The 20,367-nt window shown below is 44.4% G+C and overlaps 2 protein-coding genes across 4 annotated transcripts in view; both read left to right on the top strand.

The window, feature by feature from the left end:
* The window catches only part of kat6a (K(lysine) acetyltransferase 6A), a 35,490-nt gene extending 25,752 nt beyond the window's left edge, over positions 1–9,738 (top strand). For 2 of the 3 annotated variants that reach the window (XM_050050161.1, XM_050050162.1), the window contains exons 12-17: positions 495–588; positions 735–966; positions 2,459–2,657; positions 2,768–3,472; positions 3,610–3,871; positions 3,986–9,738. In XM_050050161.1, the coding sequence (XP_049906118.1) occupies positions 495–588; positions 735–966; positions 2,459–2,657; positions 2,768–3,472; positions 3,610–3,871; positions 3,986–7,365 (4,872 nt within the window). In that variant the 3' untranslated portion in view covers positions 7,366–9,738. The remainder of the gene's footprint in view (positions 1–494; positions 589–734; positions 967–2,458; positions 2,658–2,767; positions 3,473–3,609; positions 3,872–3,985) is intronic. The other variant, XM_050050163.1, reaches the window with a different exon arrangement.
* A 3,507-nt stretch (positions 9,739–13,245) lies between these two features.
* The window catches only part of ap3m2 (adaptor related protein complex 3 subunit mu 2), a 12,224-nt gene continuing 5,102 nt past the window's right edge, over positions 13,246–20,367 (top strand). Inside the window, exons 1-8 of the mRNA XM_050051564.1 lie at positions 13,246–13,357; positions 15,778–16,070; positions 16,172–16,343; positions 17,707–17,844; positions 18,324–18,409; positions 19,065–19,198; positions 19,414–19,621; positions 19,767–19,911. Coding sequence (XP_049907521.1) covers positions 15,798–16,070; positions 16,172–16,343; positions 17,707–17,844; positions 18,324–18,409; positions 19,065–19,198; positions 19,414–19,621; positions 19,767–19,911 — 1,156 coding nt within the window. The 5' untranslated portion in view covers positions 13,246–13,357; positions 15,778–15,797. The remainder of the gene's footprint in view (positions 13,358–15,777; positions 16,071–16,171; positions 16,344–17,706; positions 17,845–18,323; positions 18,410–19,064; positions 19,199–19,413; positions 19,622–19,766; positions 19,912–20,367) is intronic.

Genomic DNA, 20,367 nt, shown 5'->3' with positions numbered 1-20,367 from the left:
TGCTCTCAACCTGTGATGGATTTCAGTTCCTCTTGCCCACAGCCTCTCAGCCAATTGAGTCGGAATTTGTGTTTTTATTGTCCATGCGCCTTCTTCATTTTCAAGAAATACATACCTCTGTAATTATAACCCCCCCTGCACAAACTCACCAAAACAGCTACATTAACCAAAATGGAGAGAAAAATATATTCAAATGAAATGAAATGAATTTGCACTGTCGTCACCCCACACAGGTGCATTCCAGCAAACGTACAAATGCTCATGTTGAGTTCCAGATAAACACTGGGCGCCGTGAACTCTGTCGCTCTCTGTGGAGTCGCAGGTGCACCCATTAACATGCTACTTCCCTGCCAAAACACAGCAGTTAGTGAGCGGACGCAGCACCATCAACACCCTGCTGTTCACCCACACAGGCCTGCTCTGTGATGTAGTTTCCATTACATATTTTTTTTTTCTAATGGTGGCATGTGTCTGTGTCTTTATCTCTTCTCCAGGAGAAGCACTGTCAACAGAAATACAACGTGTCATGCATCATGATTCTTCCACAGTACCAGCGCAGGGGCTACGGACGCTTTCTCATCGACTTTAGTAAGTAACAAAACAAACATAGTGACACCACCAATTACTGGGAAATATATCTGTGGATACAAAATTAAATTCAATAGAAAACACTGTGGTGTACATCTTTTTGGTTAAGATGTCTGTGTCATTGGTTTGTTCCTCCATCCCCGCAGGCTACTTATTGTCCAAACGCGAGGGCCAGCCAGGCTCCCCAGAGAAGCCTCTGTCGGACCTAGGTCGACTGTCCTACATGGCATACTGGCGCAGCGTGGTGCTGGAGTGTCTCCACGAGGTCCGCGATCGGCAGATCACCATACGACAACTCAGCAAACTGACTGGGATCTGCCCGCAGGACATCACCACCACCCTGCACAGCCTCAACATGCTGGAGCAGCGAGGAGACAGGTCAGAGACACGACTGGCATACACTCTGAAACACTCCATATTATTTAGTGCCATATGAATTGTTACCCTGCATTAGCACATTATATAACTTACTATAGTGCAGTGAGAGATGGAAGGAGGATCTGGTTGCCAGACAGTTCTCAGTCACAAAGTATTAAAGGCTCTTGTAAAGCTTAACCCAAACGAGGCAGAATATGGCTTGTAGCCAGGTTACACCTTGCATGTAAACAAAGCCAGCCTTTAAAGTAGGCTTTGGTAGGATCATTGCTCACGCAGTCCCTATAATGATATATGGATGCAGCCTGATGTATTTAAACTCCCCTATCAATATAATTTAGGTGTCCTGCTGCTGCCTTAATTAATTGACTCCTCAGCAGATGTTGCATTAACCTAATATTTTCCGCCATTGACTAAATATTTTCAGCAATGACATTAAAATCTGAAGGCTGTCCATTTTGACAGATAAAAACACTGAGGGTGATTTATCATCACTTTATGTAATCCAAACCCTGGTTCAGATGGTGGCTTTGGCACATGAATAAGCTATTGTTTAGTCTTGGTTTTGATCTCACGTGCATGACCTTGTTGTCTAGCTGGCTTTCATTTTATAGTTATAGTTGACTAATGTATGTATACTTGCCACCGTCCCAATAGTGGATAGTGTGTGTACATGCATCAGAGTTGCACTGCGATACTTTAGAGCATTACACCCTTGCTTAAAAATGCATAATCTATAAGCTTCTTCTGTATATTAGTTACTAAATTATTATTAAATTACTAATGAAAGTTAAATGTCCTGAAATGTCTAAAGAGAAAGTCTAACACAACCTCTGCTCCTCCTCGGTTATTCTAAGCTTTTTGATAAAGGTTTTATCATTAAATTTAAAACTCTGGCAACATGTTGTTTTCTATAAAATTCTTAATAACATTGAAATGAAATGTGGGATCTTGGCCAGAGCAGCCATGATCTCTTGCTGAAGTGGCCCTCTGTGATAGTAATGCACTGCGGTTAACACTGACCTGCACCCAAGCCATTTGACACTTATTAATATTCCGCCATGTTTTAGCAACAGTAGGATTGAAAGGGAAGAATGATGGGCCGTTGGTTAAGTGTAATTAGCACAGTTTCAGTTTATGCCTGTGATTAATGTACTGTCACTGCCTGACAGTATTGACCCACAAAACTGGGTTTTTGGGTCACAATGATGTGAACAAAGACAAAAGTTGGTGGCAGCGCCAGAAAAGAGTGGCACGTTGTGACGCTTTGCTTTAAACACGAATATTAACAATCCCTCTATTGTAAGTACACATACACATACTAATAATCTTGTAAATACATAGTGATCTGCACACAAGTAACAACACATAGGTGTGGATGCACATACACCAACATACACAGCCATATTAATCTAATATCTCTATGCTTGCATGTAAAATAAACATGCATACAGAGTTGTAACGCTTTTGTTTCTTTTCCCTCTGGTTGTGTCAGGCTGGTCCTGGTGAGAAGGGAGAAACTGGTGGCTAACCACATGGCTCGTCTAAAGGCCCGGCCACGACAACTGGATGTCGACCCTGAGTGTCTCCGCTGGACTCCCGTCATTGTAACCAACACTGTGGTCTCTGATGCCGACGGAGATGACGACGATGATGAGGAAGATGAAGAGCCAGAGGAGGAAAACCGCAAGGAGGTAAATACGTTAAATTTATATTTGCTCAAAAATTGAATAATAGATTGTCAAAGTGGTTGTATGTTCTTATTGATTAATTATTGATTTTATTCTACTGTATCTGTAAACAGGTCAAACCAAGTCATAAGGTCCCACCAATGTCCTCCTGGCACATGCGTCAAGCAAAGAAGAGGGAAGAGGAGGAGGACGATGATGAGGAGGAAGAAGAGGAAAGAAAGGGCTTCCTGGGGTTTCCCATTAGCCAGAGCTCTCCAACTTCCCCTTCCGTTCGCTGTCCACCCTCTGTCCCAGAGCCACCGCGTCCCCCTCCCCCAACAAATGGAGAACGCAGACCTCGGGGGCGTCCACCCAAAAACTGGCCTTGGGGCAAGGTGAAAGACAGTGCACGGGTGGGACGGCCAGCTAAGATCCGCCCAGTGGAGGACGAGGATGATGAGGACGAGGAGAGAACAGAAGAAGGAAAAACCGCAGGCTCTGCCAGTAGCCCCCCTTCCCTTTTCTCCCTGGACAGACAAACAGAAGCCACAGCCTTTCACTCTCTGGACATGGCCAGGCACCCCTCCATAACCCCCACACGGAGAGGGCGGCCCCCCAGGAAAAAGAGAGGCCCTAAGCCCAGATTGTTGGACGGGCCTGGAGAGGGGCTGGCACAGCTTCCTGTGGTTTCCAGGTTGAATGAGTCTCCGCCCGTCAGGAAGAACTGCTACAGTGAAAGCAGTGAAGAAGAGGAGGATGACGATGACGAAGATGATGAAGAGAGGAGGGCGTGCTCCCCACCCATCCTCACCAAGCCTGCCATGGGGCTCAAATGCAAGGTGAGAAACTAAAAGTGTCTTGTTAACAGAGAATGTTAAAATCGTCAATCATCATTGTCTAATTTCTGATCAAAATAAACTAGTTTTCAGCTGCATTTAGAACTGGATTCATAATAACCCGTCCTGTTTCTACCTAGAAGCCACTGAGGAAGCGTCGTTTTCGCCAGCGCAGCCACCCTCACAGCAGTGTGGTGACAGAGACAATTTCTGAGACCACAGAGGTGTTGGATGAGCCCTTTGTAGACTCAGACTCAGAGAGGCCAATGCCCAGGCTGGAGGAGGAGACGCCCCTGGGCCACCCACTGCACCGCTACCCCCCAGCCCGCTCTGCTCTGAGGTTGTCTGACCCAGCACCTAAAAGGGGCCGTCACTCCAACCTTACAGATTCAGAGGAAGACGGTGAGCAGCTTTGATGCCAAACCTGACAGGATTTAGTGAAGATTGGTTTGTGTGTATACAAAGATATGTGTTAAGCTTTATCTAACACTGGCTTATCTTCTTGCCTCCTCTCAGAGCTAACACCTGTGCTGAAGCCTGTGGCTGCTCTGCCAGCAACTCCCTCAGAGACTCTGGCAGCCAACCCTGAGGTCCCAGTCAAGAAGAAGAAGGGTTGGCCCAAGGGAAAGAGCCGCAAACCACTGCACTGGAAGAAACGAGGCCCTGGAAAACCGCCCAGTGGCGGGCCTGCAGAAAGCCAGGCCCAAAGTGGGGATCCACCACCTCCCAAAATCAAGATGAAGCCTGGCCGCAAGCCCCGGAGCTGGTACCTGCAGCGGGCCCAGGAGGAGGCAGAGAGGCAGGAGCAGGAAAGACAAAGGCTGTTGGAGCAGCAGCTGGACAAAGATCCTCAGCTGCTCCAGACAGACGATCGTAACAGCAAGCGAGTGTGCAGAACCAACACTGACAGCAAACAGAAAGACTCTGATGAAGAAGATGACTACCTCCCTAAGCCTGTTGAGCAGAAGGTGCCCAGGAGGCGAGGGAGACCGCCCAAGAACCGTGCCCTCCGCCAGCCACCACAGCCTGCCCCCAAACCACCTCCAACCTCTGAGCCAGAAGAGGAGGAGGATGAGGAGGAAGAGACTGAAAGAACTTGGGAAGAAGATAAACCCAGCCGTCCACCATCCCGTCCCCTACTGTCCCCTTCTTCCTCCTCTTCCACCTCAGGGCCCCGGGCTCCACAGTCTCGGCCTCAGGATGCAGACATGGGCGACAGGGAAGAGGATGATGACGATGAGGAGAGGGAGGAAGAGGAATGTGGCAGCATGGGCAGTGGTGGCGGTAGCATCAACAGGCGAGCAGCAGTTACACCAGGTTCAGGCAGCAGACGCAGTGAAGACCATGACGCAGATGATGAAGGTGATGGACACTTGGAGGACAAGAGCAACGGCAGCACTAACAGCAGCAAGAAGAGAAAAAGCCAGGACTCTGAAGATGAAGATGATGACGAAGACGAAGAGGAGGAGCCTGCCTCCCGTGCAAGCTCTCCTCCGGTCAAAGAAGAACCCCAAGGCGGAGAGGCTTTTTTAGACATGGAGAACAGCGTGGCCCGGGACTACGTGAGCAAACAGGAGGAGGAAGAAGAGGAGGAGGAGGAGGCTGAGGAGGAGGCACAGGAGTCGAAGTGTCGACCCTCCTCAACCGACCCACAGCAGGAGGAGAGGAGGCGCAGAGAGCAGGAGGAGTCCGCTGCAGCAGCTGCAGCAGTGGAAACTGTTACGGCCATGTCTGTTCCCTCAGAACCCATGGAGCTTCAGTCTCTGCACCCTGATGACAAGGACGTCACGCTGTTGATGGAACCCCAACACACACATCCACACTCCCACCCACACCAGCACTCTGACTTCAAAGAGGAGCTGGGCCACCATCACCCGCACCACCCCCACCATCACTCCAATGAGCTGGACCTGGAGACTATGCAGGCCGTCCAGTCCCTGACACAAGGGGAAGCCCAGGACGAAGAGACTGAACCCCAGCCACACCATGGGGCCTACCAGGACTGTGAGGAGACCCTAGCTGCCTGCCGGACCCTGCAGAGTTACAGCCACACAGGGGAGGCCGAGGAGGAGGCTCTGGCCTTAGTGGAGGAATGTGGGGCCTCCCAACACAGCAGCCCCCTTCCCAATCCCCCAGTGCCGCCTCTGCCCAGTCAATCTGTGCGCTCGGTTAACAGTCCGGGGTTGCCCTCGGGCATTATGGACACAACACCAGCAGGGCAGAGAGGAGGGACACCCGGCCCTACTGGAGCAGGGGGCAGTGGTGGAGGTGCTGGAGGGGGGTACACCCAGATCACACCAGAGCATCCCAGCTCTCTATCTGCCCCCTCCCAGCAGAACATGGAAACGTCGCCAATGATGGATGTACCGTCTGTGTCGGACCATTCGCAGCAGGTGGTGGACAGTGGCTTCAGTGACCTTGGCAGCATAGAGAGCACCACGGAGAACTACGACAACCCCAGCAGCTATGACTCCACCATGGGCGGAGGGGGTAATGGAACAGGAAATGGGGGGAACGGAGGGGGCATGTCAGCCGCTGTTGTTGCAGGAGCTTCCACAGCTTCCTCATCATCAGCCTCCTCTTCTTCAAGCTCGGCCACCCCGTCCTCCTCCCAGTCCAACAGCTGCTCCTTTGCGCCAGCCCCCAGCCTCACATCATCCACAGGAACGGGAGGATCCCAACTAGCGATGGGCAGCTGTAGCCTCATCCAGCAAACAGGACCAGGGCCCAACAGCGGACCAGGTGCCAGTAATGTAGGCAGTGCTGTGCCTCAGCCGCCGCCACCCCCACCACCGTCCAACACCCCCAGCTGTGGCATTAAGTCCCCTCAGAGCTGTGGTGTGATAGAGAGGCCTCCCAGCACTAACCAGCAACAACAACAACAGCAGCAGCAGCAACAGTCCCAAAAAAAGGTTCCTCCGCAGCCTCCTCAGCAGCAACAAGCCCCCAACCCTCAGCCTCCACCGTCGGCGCCACCACCGCCACCGCAGCAACAACAGCAGGCCCTGTCCCAGTGTAGCATGGGCAATGGCTTCGCCTCCACGCCCATGATCATGGAGATCCCTGAGAGTGGAGGTGGAGGAGGGGGCCGCACCCTATATGAGCGTATGGGTCAGGACTTTGGCACAGGGGGCTACCCCCAGCCCTCAGCAACCTTCAGCCTAGCCAAACTCCAGCAGCTCACCAACACCATCATGGACCCCCATGCAATGCCCTACTCTCATTCAGCCTCCGTCACCTCCTATGCCACCAGTGTTTCTCTCTCCAATCCCGGGCTGGCCCCTTCACCCCACACTCCCCTCCCTCAGGGCCAGCCCACTATGACCCCACCTCCTAACCTGAGCTCTGGCTCCATGAACCTGGGCTCCTTGCAGCTGCAATGCAACATGCCTACAACCAACATCGGCCTGGGACCCCCACCGCACACGCAGCGGCTACAGGGCCAGATGGCCACAGTCAAAGGCCATATTTCTATCCGGTCCAAAGCCACTCAGCAGCTGGCCCCGGCCCCACACCAGCAGCAGCTCTACGGACGCAGCTCAGGGGCCGTGGCCATGCAGGGCACGCCGCGCACCTTGGCTGTGCAGCGCGGTATGATGCCAAACCTCATGCCCACGCCAGCACCGTACAATTCCATGAACATGACGCCCCTCAATGCCATGTCTGCCGGCTACCGAATGCCCCAGCCCATGATGAACAGTGGTTATCACGGCAACCCCCCTTACATGAATCAGCCAGCTCAGTACCCCATGCAGATGCAGATGGGCATGATGGGAGGCCAGGGTTACCCGCAGCAGCCTATGCAGCCCAATCACCACGGTAACATGATGTACACCGGCCCCTCCCATCACAGCTACGCCGGTGTCCCAAAACAGTCACCTTACATGAGCAGATGAGCTGCCAAGAACTGAGAAAGGAGACATGAGGCCAGAGCTGATACTCGCTGTACTCTAAATGTCCATTACTCCTGTTCACCCTCTCCAGTGCCACGGCGGGCACCAGGGAGAGTAGGTGATTGGAGACAGAGAGGGTCTTTGGGTTTCCTGTTTTTTTCTATGTTGTCATTTTGTCCCTTTTTATTTGGGCTCGTTTCCCCCTCCCCTCCCAGCTGGCTGTTGTACGGGAACAAGTCGGTGGGGTTCTGGGTCGGGGTGTGTACATGGACCTCTGGCGTGCCGTGCTGCTTCAGGCCAGGCCTACACAGTCCTCTGACGTGATTTCACACAGGCCCAGGAGTCTCTTCCTCCTCACGATGCGCAGGAGGAGAGCAGGGGAGGACAAGAGTGACGAAGAAAACACACAGAGAAAGACAATACAGGAGTACCCTGCTCTGTCGGACTGCGAATGAAAAACAGTGGTTAATTGAATATATTCAACCATGCACACAATCTTTTAAGTGATATAGGAAGCCTTACCATGAAAAAAGAGACAATGAAACATTGTAGGCGGACTCTTGTTTTGTTTTGTTAAACATAATGTTGAATCTTATTTTTGTTGTTGTTGTTTTTGTTGACTGTTTTTTGAAATACTCGTGTGCAGTCCGACCTCTTATATGCTTTGGTCTTTATATGTGTGGCATTCTGAAATGGTGATACACCCTGTTGCTCTCTCAGAAATCCCTGAACATCTCTGTGGCCACTCTGTCAGACGGCTTTTCACCCAGTTCCAGAAAAGCATAGGAGCGGGGCCTCCGGTGTTTGAGGTGTTGAGCTGTTTCCAGAGTCTCTGTCTTCCCGGATGGACCTTGTTGTACCAAAAAACAGCAAAGATGCAGAAGAGACGAGCGCGTTACTGTCTAATAAATGTCCATAAACAAAACAAGTAGCATTATGTTCCAGTTTGCCGCCACTCTGAAACGTTTAGATGTAAATATTCCGGTACTTCCCAATATCCAGCACACACAACCACACACACACCCACCCACAAACACACACACATGCTGGCTAGCTGTCACCAATTGGTGGCTAGCTCAGGAAACATTCAGCTGTTCTTGTCCACACTCCACTGACAGACGGTGTACTATGTCAGCCTTGTTTTTTTTTAGCAGTTTAAGGAATGCAGAACAAAAGGTGGGATTTCCATTTAACTGCTTTAAGGAAGGTCAGTTAACTATTGCTGACCTCTCCTCCTTAAGTGTTAGTGACCCAAAGAGGTCCAGGAGTCTGCTTTTGAATGGTGTATTCTGTTAAAACTGTATTTTTTCCTTTTTCTTTTCTGCAAAATTCTGCACTCCCATTGGCTGGAAATACGGCAGTAGACAGTTAGCCTTTAGAAAAGGTGTGCCTAAATGCCTGATCTAGTGCATGGTTTGGCCCTCACATAGAGGCACACTCATATAAAAGCAGGGTCGGAGGTGAGTTAAGTGTTAGAGGTTCTGTTGGTTGTGGCGTTCAACCGGCAGGGTTGATTTGGTCGACCTTGTTGCTCCATGTACCAGTATTCAAAGTCAAAAGAGGAGTTTTAATTTTCTTACAGACCTAACATTGCATACTTTATTTGTGTGTATCGTTCTGTTCTCTACTTCTTTTGTGTTTTGTTTCTTTCTGAATTTTATCAGACTGGGCAGCTTTCTTTTATGACACAAGCTGACTCTTTTTGACTTTAGAAAAACCTATTGTAGAGAAAATGTTTTTTCTATAATATAAAAGGAAACTCTGACATTGATATTGGTACTGTCATTTTTTTCACTTCTGTTTCAGGAAAAAAAAAACAATACATATTTTTTAGCTCGCCTCTTGGGTAATAATTACTAAGAAATTCAAAATTTAAAAAAATTACCACTCACTTTTAGTGACTTTAAGATGCCTTTAACCTCTCCATTCCATCTCATCTCTAGAGTTTTTCTATCTTTGTGTAGTATATTAATGCTATTTTAAACAAAAGGACTACAAATATCTAAAGGTCACTTGGCATTCTTTTTTTTTTTTTTTTTTCTTTTTTTTTACTTGTGTGTGTATAGGATGACTTCCTTACATTTAAGAGGCATGTAAAAAGGAGCTCAGTATATTTCTGTCTGTTTATATCGCTTCCCTTTTTGTATCCTTTGTAATTGTACATGTTGCGTTGTATGCTAAGAGAGAGCGCAAAATAAAGAGAGGAGTGATGGCTGGGCACACAGTGAAGGTTGATTTGCGCTCAGCGGCCTCAACTCTCTACTCTGTCCCTGTATGTATTTCCATTTATTCTGTTTTTTTCTTTCTTTCTTAGCAAGTACTTTCAAAGAACTCTGTACATTTTAACATAAAATGAAAATAAATTATGTTGAGCCATTCATGTTTTCCTCGAGCTTTTTAAAATTTCATCAGTTCTACAATAATATCATCATCTCAGTCCACTCCTTTGAGATTCACTCCAAAGGGACAAAGATGCTTTAATTATGACTAATTAAATGCACATTTTCCAAAACAATGAACCTTCTTGTATAAACTCAATGTTTAGTACTGGGAATTTCATTTAAGTACAGAAAGGAGTTTTGCACATAAGATGACGGAGGAATTGGGACAACCTTACATACAGCAGACAAGTTAATGGTGTCAGCCACTGGTAAAACAGTGACAAGGACTTTATCCCCCCCCCGCACATGACTATTTGTATATCAATTAATCACCCTGTGTTGTTAAATTTGTGAAGAAACCTTTGTTTTTCTCACATGCTTCCACGATGAACGAAGAATCCAAAAAAAAGACCAAATCTTGATGAATTGAAGTCCACCATTAACACCAGCAAAATTATATGAAAACACCTGTTCAACAACTCACACAACTTGTGCAGTATAATCCAAGTCTATCCAGTTGTACCCTCAGTACTTGACAAGCACATGCATTTTCGCTAGAACTCCAGCATTTTAAACAACTGAAAGTAAAACTTTTCTGTGCTTTCTTCAAAGACAGACACCACAGACAAAGTCAGTACTTTTACCTTGCTGAACACCAGAGCTGCTGGTCAACTGCTGCCTCGATCACTTTGTTTGTTTGTGTTATTGTGTGACTTTGATGTTTAAAGGGTTAATTTGGATTCGGCAAAGTCAAGTCAGTAATTTATATAGCACATTTAAAAACAACAGGAGTTGAACCAAAATGCTTTCCAGTCGAGGCAGATGGGTTAGAATCTGCCTCAACGCAGGTTTACATGATTAAGTAAAGGGTTCATAAAAGGCAGTTATACATAATGTAATACAATAAAGCAGTAATAGAGAGGGGGCAGGACTAAAATGAAAAAGCAAAAACAACTCAAGATAAACAGCAAAGTGAAGAAAGAATTTAAAGATATTTAAGTCTTTGGCTGAACTACAAGCAAGTGAAAAAGTTGTGTCTTTAATTCTGATTAAAAACTCAGTGGTGGAACAGGACTTACTGTGGGAGCTGCAGCAACAACAACAACAAAAATGTGGTCACCTTTGGTTTCACGGCATGAGTGAGGGACCGAGAGTTGTTGATGTGAGGAAGACCTGTGAGATCTAGGGGGAGAATATGGAACTATCAAGTAGGTACTGTATTGTGAAGCCAAACCATTTAAGACTACAAAACACAAATAGCAGGAGTGATGTGTTGTAGTCTCTTTGCTCCTGTTAAGAGTCTAGCAGCTGCATTTGAACCATCTGGAGTCTCCAAAATGTGGAGTGAGTCACCCCCATATACAGGGAACTACAATAATCTAGTCGAAAGGTGAGTCACACAATAACAAATGGACTAACTGATCGAGGCAGGGGTAGACCAGCTGCTCCTGTGCTCAGCAATATAAAACTACTGTTTTTGTCGATGGAGTCTGGCCTTGAAGAGAGCAGGAATTTTTACCTTCAGTTCAGTTTAGGAGGGTTTTAGCAAAAATGCATGTGCACTACTGGATAAATGAGACTTGGATTATACTGCACTCAGTTGTGTGAGAGTTTGTAAACAGATGTTTTGATATGTCATTAAAGGTGGACCCCTTTGACTTTAAATTACCAAGAATTTTCTCTGTTTTTGGATTCTTAGTTCACTGGAGGCATGCAAGAAAAACAGGTTTCTTTACAAATTCAACACAACAAGGGGTGAGGAATTGATATACAGATGGTCATGTAGGGGTGAGATATTACTCTGATACCTTTTTATCTTTTCCATATTCCTTGTTCCGAGTTGAAATTTAAGTGAATAGTCAAAATACGTGTGAAGAATGCTATTGTCACGTGTTTGAAATCATCCAGCTGCACAGGGCCTTTTAGGCACCCCCAAAACTGTAGAGCTCTACATGAACTTTGTTATAAAGGGCTCAGGGTGTCACTGTGATGGCAGATCAAGGAAAGACTAGATTACATTTCATTTGAAGAAATTCAGTTTTACAAAGCTTCACACCATTATTGATTAACTGATCAATTTTACCCCATAGTTGGCGAGCATTTATAACAGACCTACTGGCATTAGTTCAGTCATTTGTGGAGTTGCTGTGACCACTTGTGGCCACTAGATGTCCCTGTAGAATGTGAGAATATCATGTCAAATGTAGTGCTGTGTTCTCATCCATTTAAATCTTTAACAAAATCTAAATACACAGACTTTCCTTCCTTGAATTTTGCTGGGTTGTGGATGACATGGTCTTGTTTTCAATGTAATATCTCTGAACACACAGGAGTCACATTCATCAGATCTATGTGATGTAAAACCCCTGGTGTTACAGTTAAAGTTTCAGTTGGTGAACAAATATATTGAAGGTGATGTTTGGTTGACAAGTGTAGCTAAATGTTTCCTTCTAAAACACATTATGGAAACCAAAAACATATATAATTTTGCTCACTTAGTCAGTCACTGGCTTACAGTAAAATAGATATTTATGAGATTCAGAGCATTTAAAAAGCCATCTTTGTTTACGCATTATGCAGATTTACAAGCTGACCTGTGCTGATGAGTGCAAAGATGTATACTGTAGCTCGTAACAACTTTAGAATCAGCACAATTTAACACAGATTTTGCTTTTTCCACATCAAGAGGCTCATCATGATCATAACATGGATAAGGTTATAAACTGGCAAACCGATCTCTGTTATCTTAGTTTAGTATTTTGTTCTGATGTCTGTGCTTTTCTGTTCCTACATTTACTGTAAGGATTCAACTTATTGACACTGAGGGCAGGATTTCTCACAGCTTCATTGTTGTGTGTTGACAATTTGTCTTGAGGGTGTGAGCTGCACTTGGAAAGAAGGTGGAACTGCAGACTGTGAACTCCTAGATATCATTGTGCACTTAGTTTTCATTCCTCCATGCAATGCAGTGATCTTTACACAACAGTTTTGAAACTGGTCAGCAGTAAAATGCTCTGTATATGTTATGTATCATACACAAATAAGTATGACTTAATATCCAGTGATGGTCTGTGCCATCTTCATTGGCATTTTACTATAACCTTATTTAAATATATAACATTAGATTTGCTGTGTGCATAACAATATAAGAAGTCTAATATAGTTTATGATGCAGCCTCACTGGGAAAGCATTTTTGACTCTAAGCACTGCAGTTTTGTTCTGAGTGAAGTTTTAAATAAGCCATGTCTCTGTATCTGTTTAATTGAATGGAGAGGAGCTCCACAAGATGAAATCTGATACTGGAAACAAAATGTCAGACCAGCTCCATCTTGCGGCCAATCAGCGGCCAGTTTTACTGGTGTTTACTGTCGCTCTCCCTCCGCGGTCCAATCACAACCGAGTCACGAGCCACTAGCTTCCGTATTGTTGACCTATGACTCCATTAAGCGGGCGGGACTTTACAAACTGCCTGGATTCTGATTGGTTCGCTGCGCTCTCTATCCTTCCTCGCACCAAAAGCTTCGCCACCTAACGGGAAGCAACGACGGCAGCTCTATCTTCCACCGGGAAAAAGGGTGAAAGGCGAGACGAAAACGTAAAACAACTGTCTTCGGTAAGTCGCTTGCAACCTATTAATCGCTCGAATGGGAAGTGGTATATTTTCAGTGAGAATAACATCGTTATTTTGGAGTATTTTCATCCCGTGTACCGGGTGACGGGGCTTTTCCTCTGTCATGAGACCGTGTGAGACAGGAGGAGGGACTGATGGAGCATCTTGTGTGGAGACGGAGGCCTTCAGCTGCTCTGCGATACAGATAGCTACACTGTTAGACGGTTGTTTCATCTTAGAAAACAAGATAATTATGTGTAGCTGTAATTTAAACCAGTTATTGCGGCGCTGAGTTATATCCGGGTCAGAACTCGATAGCTTAGCCGCATATTTAATGAATATTCCGGTGTCATGTTTCCCCACCACCTTACACTGACACTAACTAAAGAAGACTTGGTCTGATAGTATTGCATCACATTAATTCCTGATATGTAAGCACTGGTCTCTGTGTATGTTGAGAGCTGTGCGCCAAACTCCTCTTTAAAAACATGACATTTAATTCACTTAAAAATTGACCCATTACACTCACAGCAGTTTATATCAGATGACATGAGCCATTCATTCGCATGTTGCTAAGGAAAAGTTTGTACAACCCGTACATTGTATCTACGTGATAGACATACACATACTAAGCACACAGACCCATTCTCTGCTACTGAATTAAGCACATTGTATGAACAGTGTGTGTGCACTGTCCAGAGCTTAAAGCCTGCTTTTATCCACCAAGAAATGTGTCATGTGAGAGGAGGAAGGGCTCGTTTCAATAGTGGGCATGGACTTACTGTTTTCATTAATTTTATTTTTAGCTCTAACATTTGATAAAGCACAGATTGAGCCTGGTTATACGCCTTAAAGTTTAGGTCTTATTCAGAGACTTTATTCAAACGTCAGTGTTCATACATCCATTATGAAATGTTCACACATTCATATTTATGTCTCCCTAAAATTAACAAATCACTGCATTCATCAATTGCTAGTGTGTAAAGTGCCTAAATGTACTGTTAAAATATTTAATTAATACTTATGGCACCGTAATGCAGAGCTTGGGACTCAAGTCACATGACTTGCACTCAATACAGATTTGAGTCATACGTTTGATGACTTAAGACTCAACTTCACAAAATCATAAAAGACTTGCAACCTGACTTGGACTTTAACACCAATGACATGTGACTTTCCATAGACTTGAGAGTTTTGACTTGTAAACACTTGATACTTTCTCCAAAGCTCAAAAAGTATGTTATTGAAAAAGGATGCCACAAATCAGTTCATTTCTCTTCCATTTCCTGAATTAACTACCTTAATCTTATTCATTTAGCAAGTTTCTTCAATCCGACAGCATCCAATTACATTGTAGGAGGGAACCACAAAGACCTAATGTTATGTTACAGAGCCATAAATTATACAAAGATATTTTTGTTCAAAAACCAAGCAGTGGTCAACAAAAATGATAAGTTTGTCAAAAATTATAGACAGAGATATAACAACTTCCAACATAAAAACAAATAGATACAAACCTTAAAAATAGATATTTGTAACTTTAATAGAATATTACTCTGCTGTTAAAACGGCTTTACGTTACAATACAAACTCAAAGTTTTCGACTTCAGATTTGACGTTGGACTTGTCCGTCTTGGTGTGGGACCTGAGTGCAAAGACTTGAGACTTACTTGTGACTTGCAAAACAATGACTTGGTCCCACCTCTGCTATAATGCTGTCATCACATTGTGTAAAACACAGACATCTCACAGTGGGAAAAGCACAGGTGTAAATGATGAAATGAATGATGGCTGAATTCCATTTAGCTGCTTTAGTGTCAGGGTCCTGGTAGTGTGCATGCTGGCTCACTGTAACACTTTAATGGGTTACTGGGACACCTGAATAGAACAAAGCTCTTGTTAATGTTATAACGTAGTAACGCCTGTGCTTTTCCTGCAATGATAAGTCAAAATATCTGCAGTGATAAAGGCCTTTATGTCAGAAATTAACTATGATTATTTGTAAGTGATTTTTAACTTCATTTAGATTTAAGAGATGATGTTCATCAAATTGACAGAATGTATGGTATGTTGTTAGTTTGTTAAAGACATCCTTAATTGGGGATTCTTAATCAGTGACTACACACTCAGTATTTTGTATTTAATGGGCTGTACTGTATTACATCATTCTTCGAAGACATACACTAAGTATAAACCAGTGACCTCATAGTTCTGGGTCTATCTTTGCTTAAACCTCACAGGAGCCATGAACACAGAAAGACGCATTTTTTAAAAACTTTTTTCTTTGAAATATACTGCAGTTAATATTATTTAATATGCCACGTGTATGTGCGTGAACAGCTCAATTTGATTTGAATTCTATACACACTTTTTTCCTCTACCTTTTCTAATAACAGCATCTTTGGTTTCTCTTCCTATGTTAGCCTCTCAGCCTTCAGCCAAAATGATCCACAGCCTGTTCCTAGTTAACGCCTCAGGGGACATTTTCCTGGAGAAGCACTGGAAGAGCGTAGTCAGTCGCTCCGTGTGTGACTACTTCTTCGAGGCACAGGAGCGTGCCACTGAGCCGGAGAACGTCCCACCAGTGATCCCCACACCGCATCACTACCTTATCAGTGTGCTCCGGCATCGCATCTACTTTGTCGCAGTCATCCAGAGCGAGGTGCCACCGCTATTTGTCATCGAGTTTCTGCACAGAGTCGTCGACACCTTCCAGGTTCTGGCCACCTTGCATTTTTTGGTACACTTTTAGTTCAGCTGAAGCAACTCTTATCTGACTTGAAATACTCATATCTTGCCTGTGTTCTTTGTTCTCAGGACTATTTTGGGGTGTGTACAGAGGCTGCTATTAAAGACAATGTGGTGGTGGTGTATGAACTACTGGAGGAGATGCTGGACAACGGCTTTCCGCTGGCCACAGAGTCCAACATCCTCAAAGAGCTCATCAAGCCTCCCACCATCCTCCGCACAATGGTCAACACCATCACAGGTACAGTCCTGTTAACCACAGGCCACAGTGCCTGTAAAATTCAAATTGAACTGGACACTCCCACTAAATGTTTGGAACATTCTGTCAGCTCATGACGGTGATGTTTGATATGATGCGTGCCAATGTGTGCAAAGTGCTGGACAAATTAGTCCCGGTATCTCTGTGCTTAAAACATAAGGGTGTCCCATTAACACTTATGATGTAATGTTTATTATGTTGTTGTGGCGTTAAAGGTTAAGGCCCAAGCTTTTAATTTTCCATTAGCTTTTCATTATGCAAATAATGTGCTGCCGCTGGGCTTGAACAAAGTGTTTTAATTATTAGTTTTATATGAATGCGATGTGCTATCTACATATTTTAGAGGTAAGTCTTTGTGAATGGCGGACTGATTCTCTAAACAGTATCAGTTACTTCAAGTTGATACATGTGATTGTATCGAGCAGTTCGAACTAATGAGTTTTGATACTTTTTGCAAAATATGTCAGTTTTTTGTGGCACTCGTTTTAGAAGATGCGCGTTCAACAGCCAGTGCTACCTACCCCAACAAAACATCAATGTATTATCAGTCATCATGTATCATTTTACATGCACATTAATAGAGATAAAAAAAGTTGACTTTAATGCATTGATTCAGCATTCTACTTGTGTGTAGGTAGGCTATGTATGATGTTATAGAAATGTCACTGACCAACGATCTGTCATTCTTTGAGGGGCAATTAGCAGATGTCCCAGTTGCCTCCTCAGCCTTGTGTTGCATTTGTGTGGTGTCAGAATAATGTGAAAAATGAGTTCATATTTCACAGCTCACCAGATCCATTTCCTCTGCTCTGTTATCAATGTATTATTTAAATGCTCAGAGTGGTAAAATACAACACATCTTCTTTGTAGCCGCCTTGCTGTTTCTACCTTATAAGTTAAAGCTCATGATCACACCGAAGTTGGAAGAATGACCATCTGAGGACCACCTAAATGGTCAAGTCCGAATCCTTGCTTGTTCATTCAGTGCTGTTGCTGCACAACATTACAACACGTTAAGGATTTATGAGCAGTCTGACATTTGACAGGATGACCCGGTACACACAGGACATTAAAAATAGTTGGTCAAAAAGATTTGTTTGTTCATTTTCACTCATCACTAATAAATCTCACAGCACATCCTTTTAAACCAAGTACTTTAACATTATGTTTTGTGCATTGACAGAAAGATCCTGTTCAGATAAAATAATAATGTGAGGTCTAAGTTACAAATGCACAAAGTCAGCCGTCAGTCTGCATTATGGCAGGAATTGTCGCAACAGCCAATTTCTGTGCCCTGTGTAAATGTGCTCATTATCTTACATGTGGTTCATGTCTGTGTTTTCAGGCAGCACCAATGTTGGTGAACAGCTCCCCACAGGCCAGCTGTCAGTGGTGCCATGGCGACGCACCGGAGTCAAATACACCAACAATGAAGCCTATTTTGACGTGGTGGAAGAGATTGATGCTATCATTGATAAATCAGGTATTGCTCTGCACAGCCTGCTGGTCAAACACTTTACTGTACCAGTGCTATAACATAACCATTCATTATTTAGCCACTCTGTTAACTGTGACTACTTTTCTGTTAAGGTTCCTCAGATAACTTAATGGAAAAATGAAAATAAAAAACAACAACAGAAATTGCATAGATTCTGATAAATGACATTATTGCATCCTTAAAATTTTCTTCATGATAATTATTAATGCACACTGTGATGTAATTTGATTGTATTCATTTGCACATTTCTGTTTGGGAGAAGAACTACATTTGGATTACTATTAGAGTTGTCAAGAAAATGGCCAGATAAAAGATATGGAACAACAGCATAAAGTACCAGCCGTTTACAGCTTTACTTAACAGTTATTAGTGTCTGCTTTGGAAATAAGTTTTGTTTTTAATTTACATTGTTTTTGTTTTTTCCTTTGCCCATATCAACCTCCAACCCTCCTCCTCCTCCTCAGGCTCCACTATTACAGCAGAAATTCAGGGAGTTATTGATGCCTGTGTAAAACTGACGGGCATGCCTGATCTCACACTCTCGTTCATGGTGAGTATGTTTTTTCCCAGAGTTTTTAACAAAGATGCTTATTCTTTTTATGTATTCAGTGGATCCACACTGGCAGACTGACAAACTCACACTGAAGTTTGTAATACATACATGTGGGGCAGCAGTAGCTCAGTCCATAGGGACCTGGGTTGGGAACCGGAGGGTCGCCTGTCCGGACCAAAAAAAATATGGAGCGTGGACTGGTGGCTGGAGAGGTGCCAGTTCACCTCCTGGGCACTGCTGAGGTGCCCTTGAGCAAGGCACCGAACCCCCCAACCGCTCGGGGCGCCTCACCAAGGGCAGCCCCCTCACTCTGACATCTCTCCACTTTGTGCATGTATAGGTCCTGTTTGTGCATGTATAGGTCCTGTTTGTGCATGTATAGGTCCTGTTTGTGCATGTGTGTGTCTTTCGGACCTGTGTGTAATTGACAAGCAAGAGTGAAAACACTGAATTTCCCCTCAGGGGGATTAATAAAGTAAATAAACTTAAACTTAAACTTAATTGCAAGTCAAATCTGGAGAGTATCACATGCATCTCTGGGTTGAGTACTTAAAGTTCTCACAGACATGGACTCTATTGAATTTTTCCTATCAAGTCATTTTAATTCTTTTTTAGCTTTTATCAAACCTGGCCCTCTGCCTCTCTCTCCCAGAATCCTCGGCTGCTGGATGATGTCAGCTTCCACCCGTGTGTTCGGTTCAAGCGCTGGGAAGCTGAGCGGATCCTCTCCTTCATCCCACCCGATGGAAACTTCCGGTTGCTCTCCTACCACGTCAGCTCTCAGAAGTCAGTGTTTTTTTCCATTCAGAATCTGTGCACTTATTCATCATCACTTTATAGCAAAGACACATAAAGCTGGAAAAAAATAGTTGCAAATATACAGTATGTGTTCTGTCTCTCAAGCAGTGTACTAATATTAGAATACAACATCAGAATCACAAAACGTTTGTTTGCTAGTATGAGTCTGATTCCTGTTGTTTGTTTGCCTGGTTCCTCCGCAGCCTGGTGGCGATCCCAGTGTACGTCAAGCACAACATCACCTTCCGAGAGGGAAGCTCCCAAGGACGTTTTGACTTGACTCTGGGACCCAAACAGACCATGGGCAAGGCCGTGGAGTCAGTCCTAGTCAGCAGCCAGCTGCCCCGGGGCGTCCTGAATGCCAACCTCAACCCCTCACAGGGAACATACACCTTTGACCCAGTCACAAAGGTACTTAGACACTGTGTCTGAGAGTGTGTTTATATGCCTAAAGGAAAGAAGAAAGGAATTGAAAATGAACAAGAAGTTGTAGAGGTCTCAAAAAAACCTTAAATTATGCCATATTGCAATCCTGATGGTTTGTCTTTTTGGACAGATGTTGACATGGGATGTTGGCAAGATCAACCCACAGAAGCTTCCCAGCCTGAAAGGCACCATGAGCCTGCAGGCTGGGGCCTCCAAACCTGACGAGAACCCAACCATCAACATCCAGTTCAAGATCCAACAGATGGCCATCTCAGGTACACACACACACACACACACACACACAGAGCATTGTATTGTGATAGTTTTTTTTTTGTTGTTTTTTTGTTTTTTTTTATGGCAATATTGTATTGTCACACAGTGCCAAATATTGATTTTTTGTTATATAAATTCTTAATATGACAAATACAAGTTAAAACTTTAGGTAGCCTACTAGAATAATACAATCAATTGCTTCTTCAGTCCACTAGATACATTTTGCTGCTGCAAAAAATGGCTGAAGTGAGATGAACAGACTGAAAATTTTATCTTATTAGATAGTGCTGCATGATTAATCTAATCGCAATCGCGATGTCAGGCTGTGCGATTACGTAACCGCATAAAAGGCTGCGATTTGCGATTTAATGTAGGCTAAATAAATGTTAATGTGTGTGCCTGTGAACGTGACTGCCTCTTCTGTAGTGTGTGGAGTTTGTTGACATCACGCCCACAAG

This window comes from Epinephelus moara, chromosome 8 (assembly GCF_006386435.1).
Source record: "Epinephelus moara isolate mb chromosome 8, YSFRI_EMoa_1.0, whole genome shotgun sequence".
Lineage (NCBI taxonomy): Eukaryota > Metazoa > Chordata > Actinopteri > Perciformes > Serranidae > Epinephelus > Epinephelus moara.
This window is presented reverse-complemented; position numbering and strand designations above follow the sequence as displayed.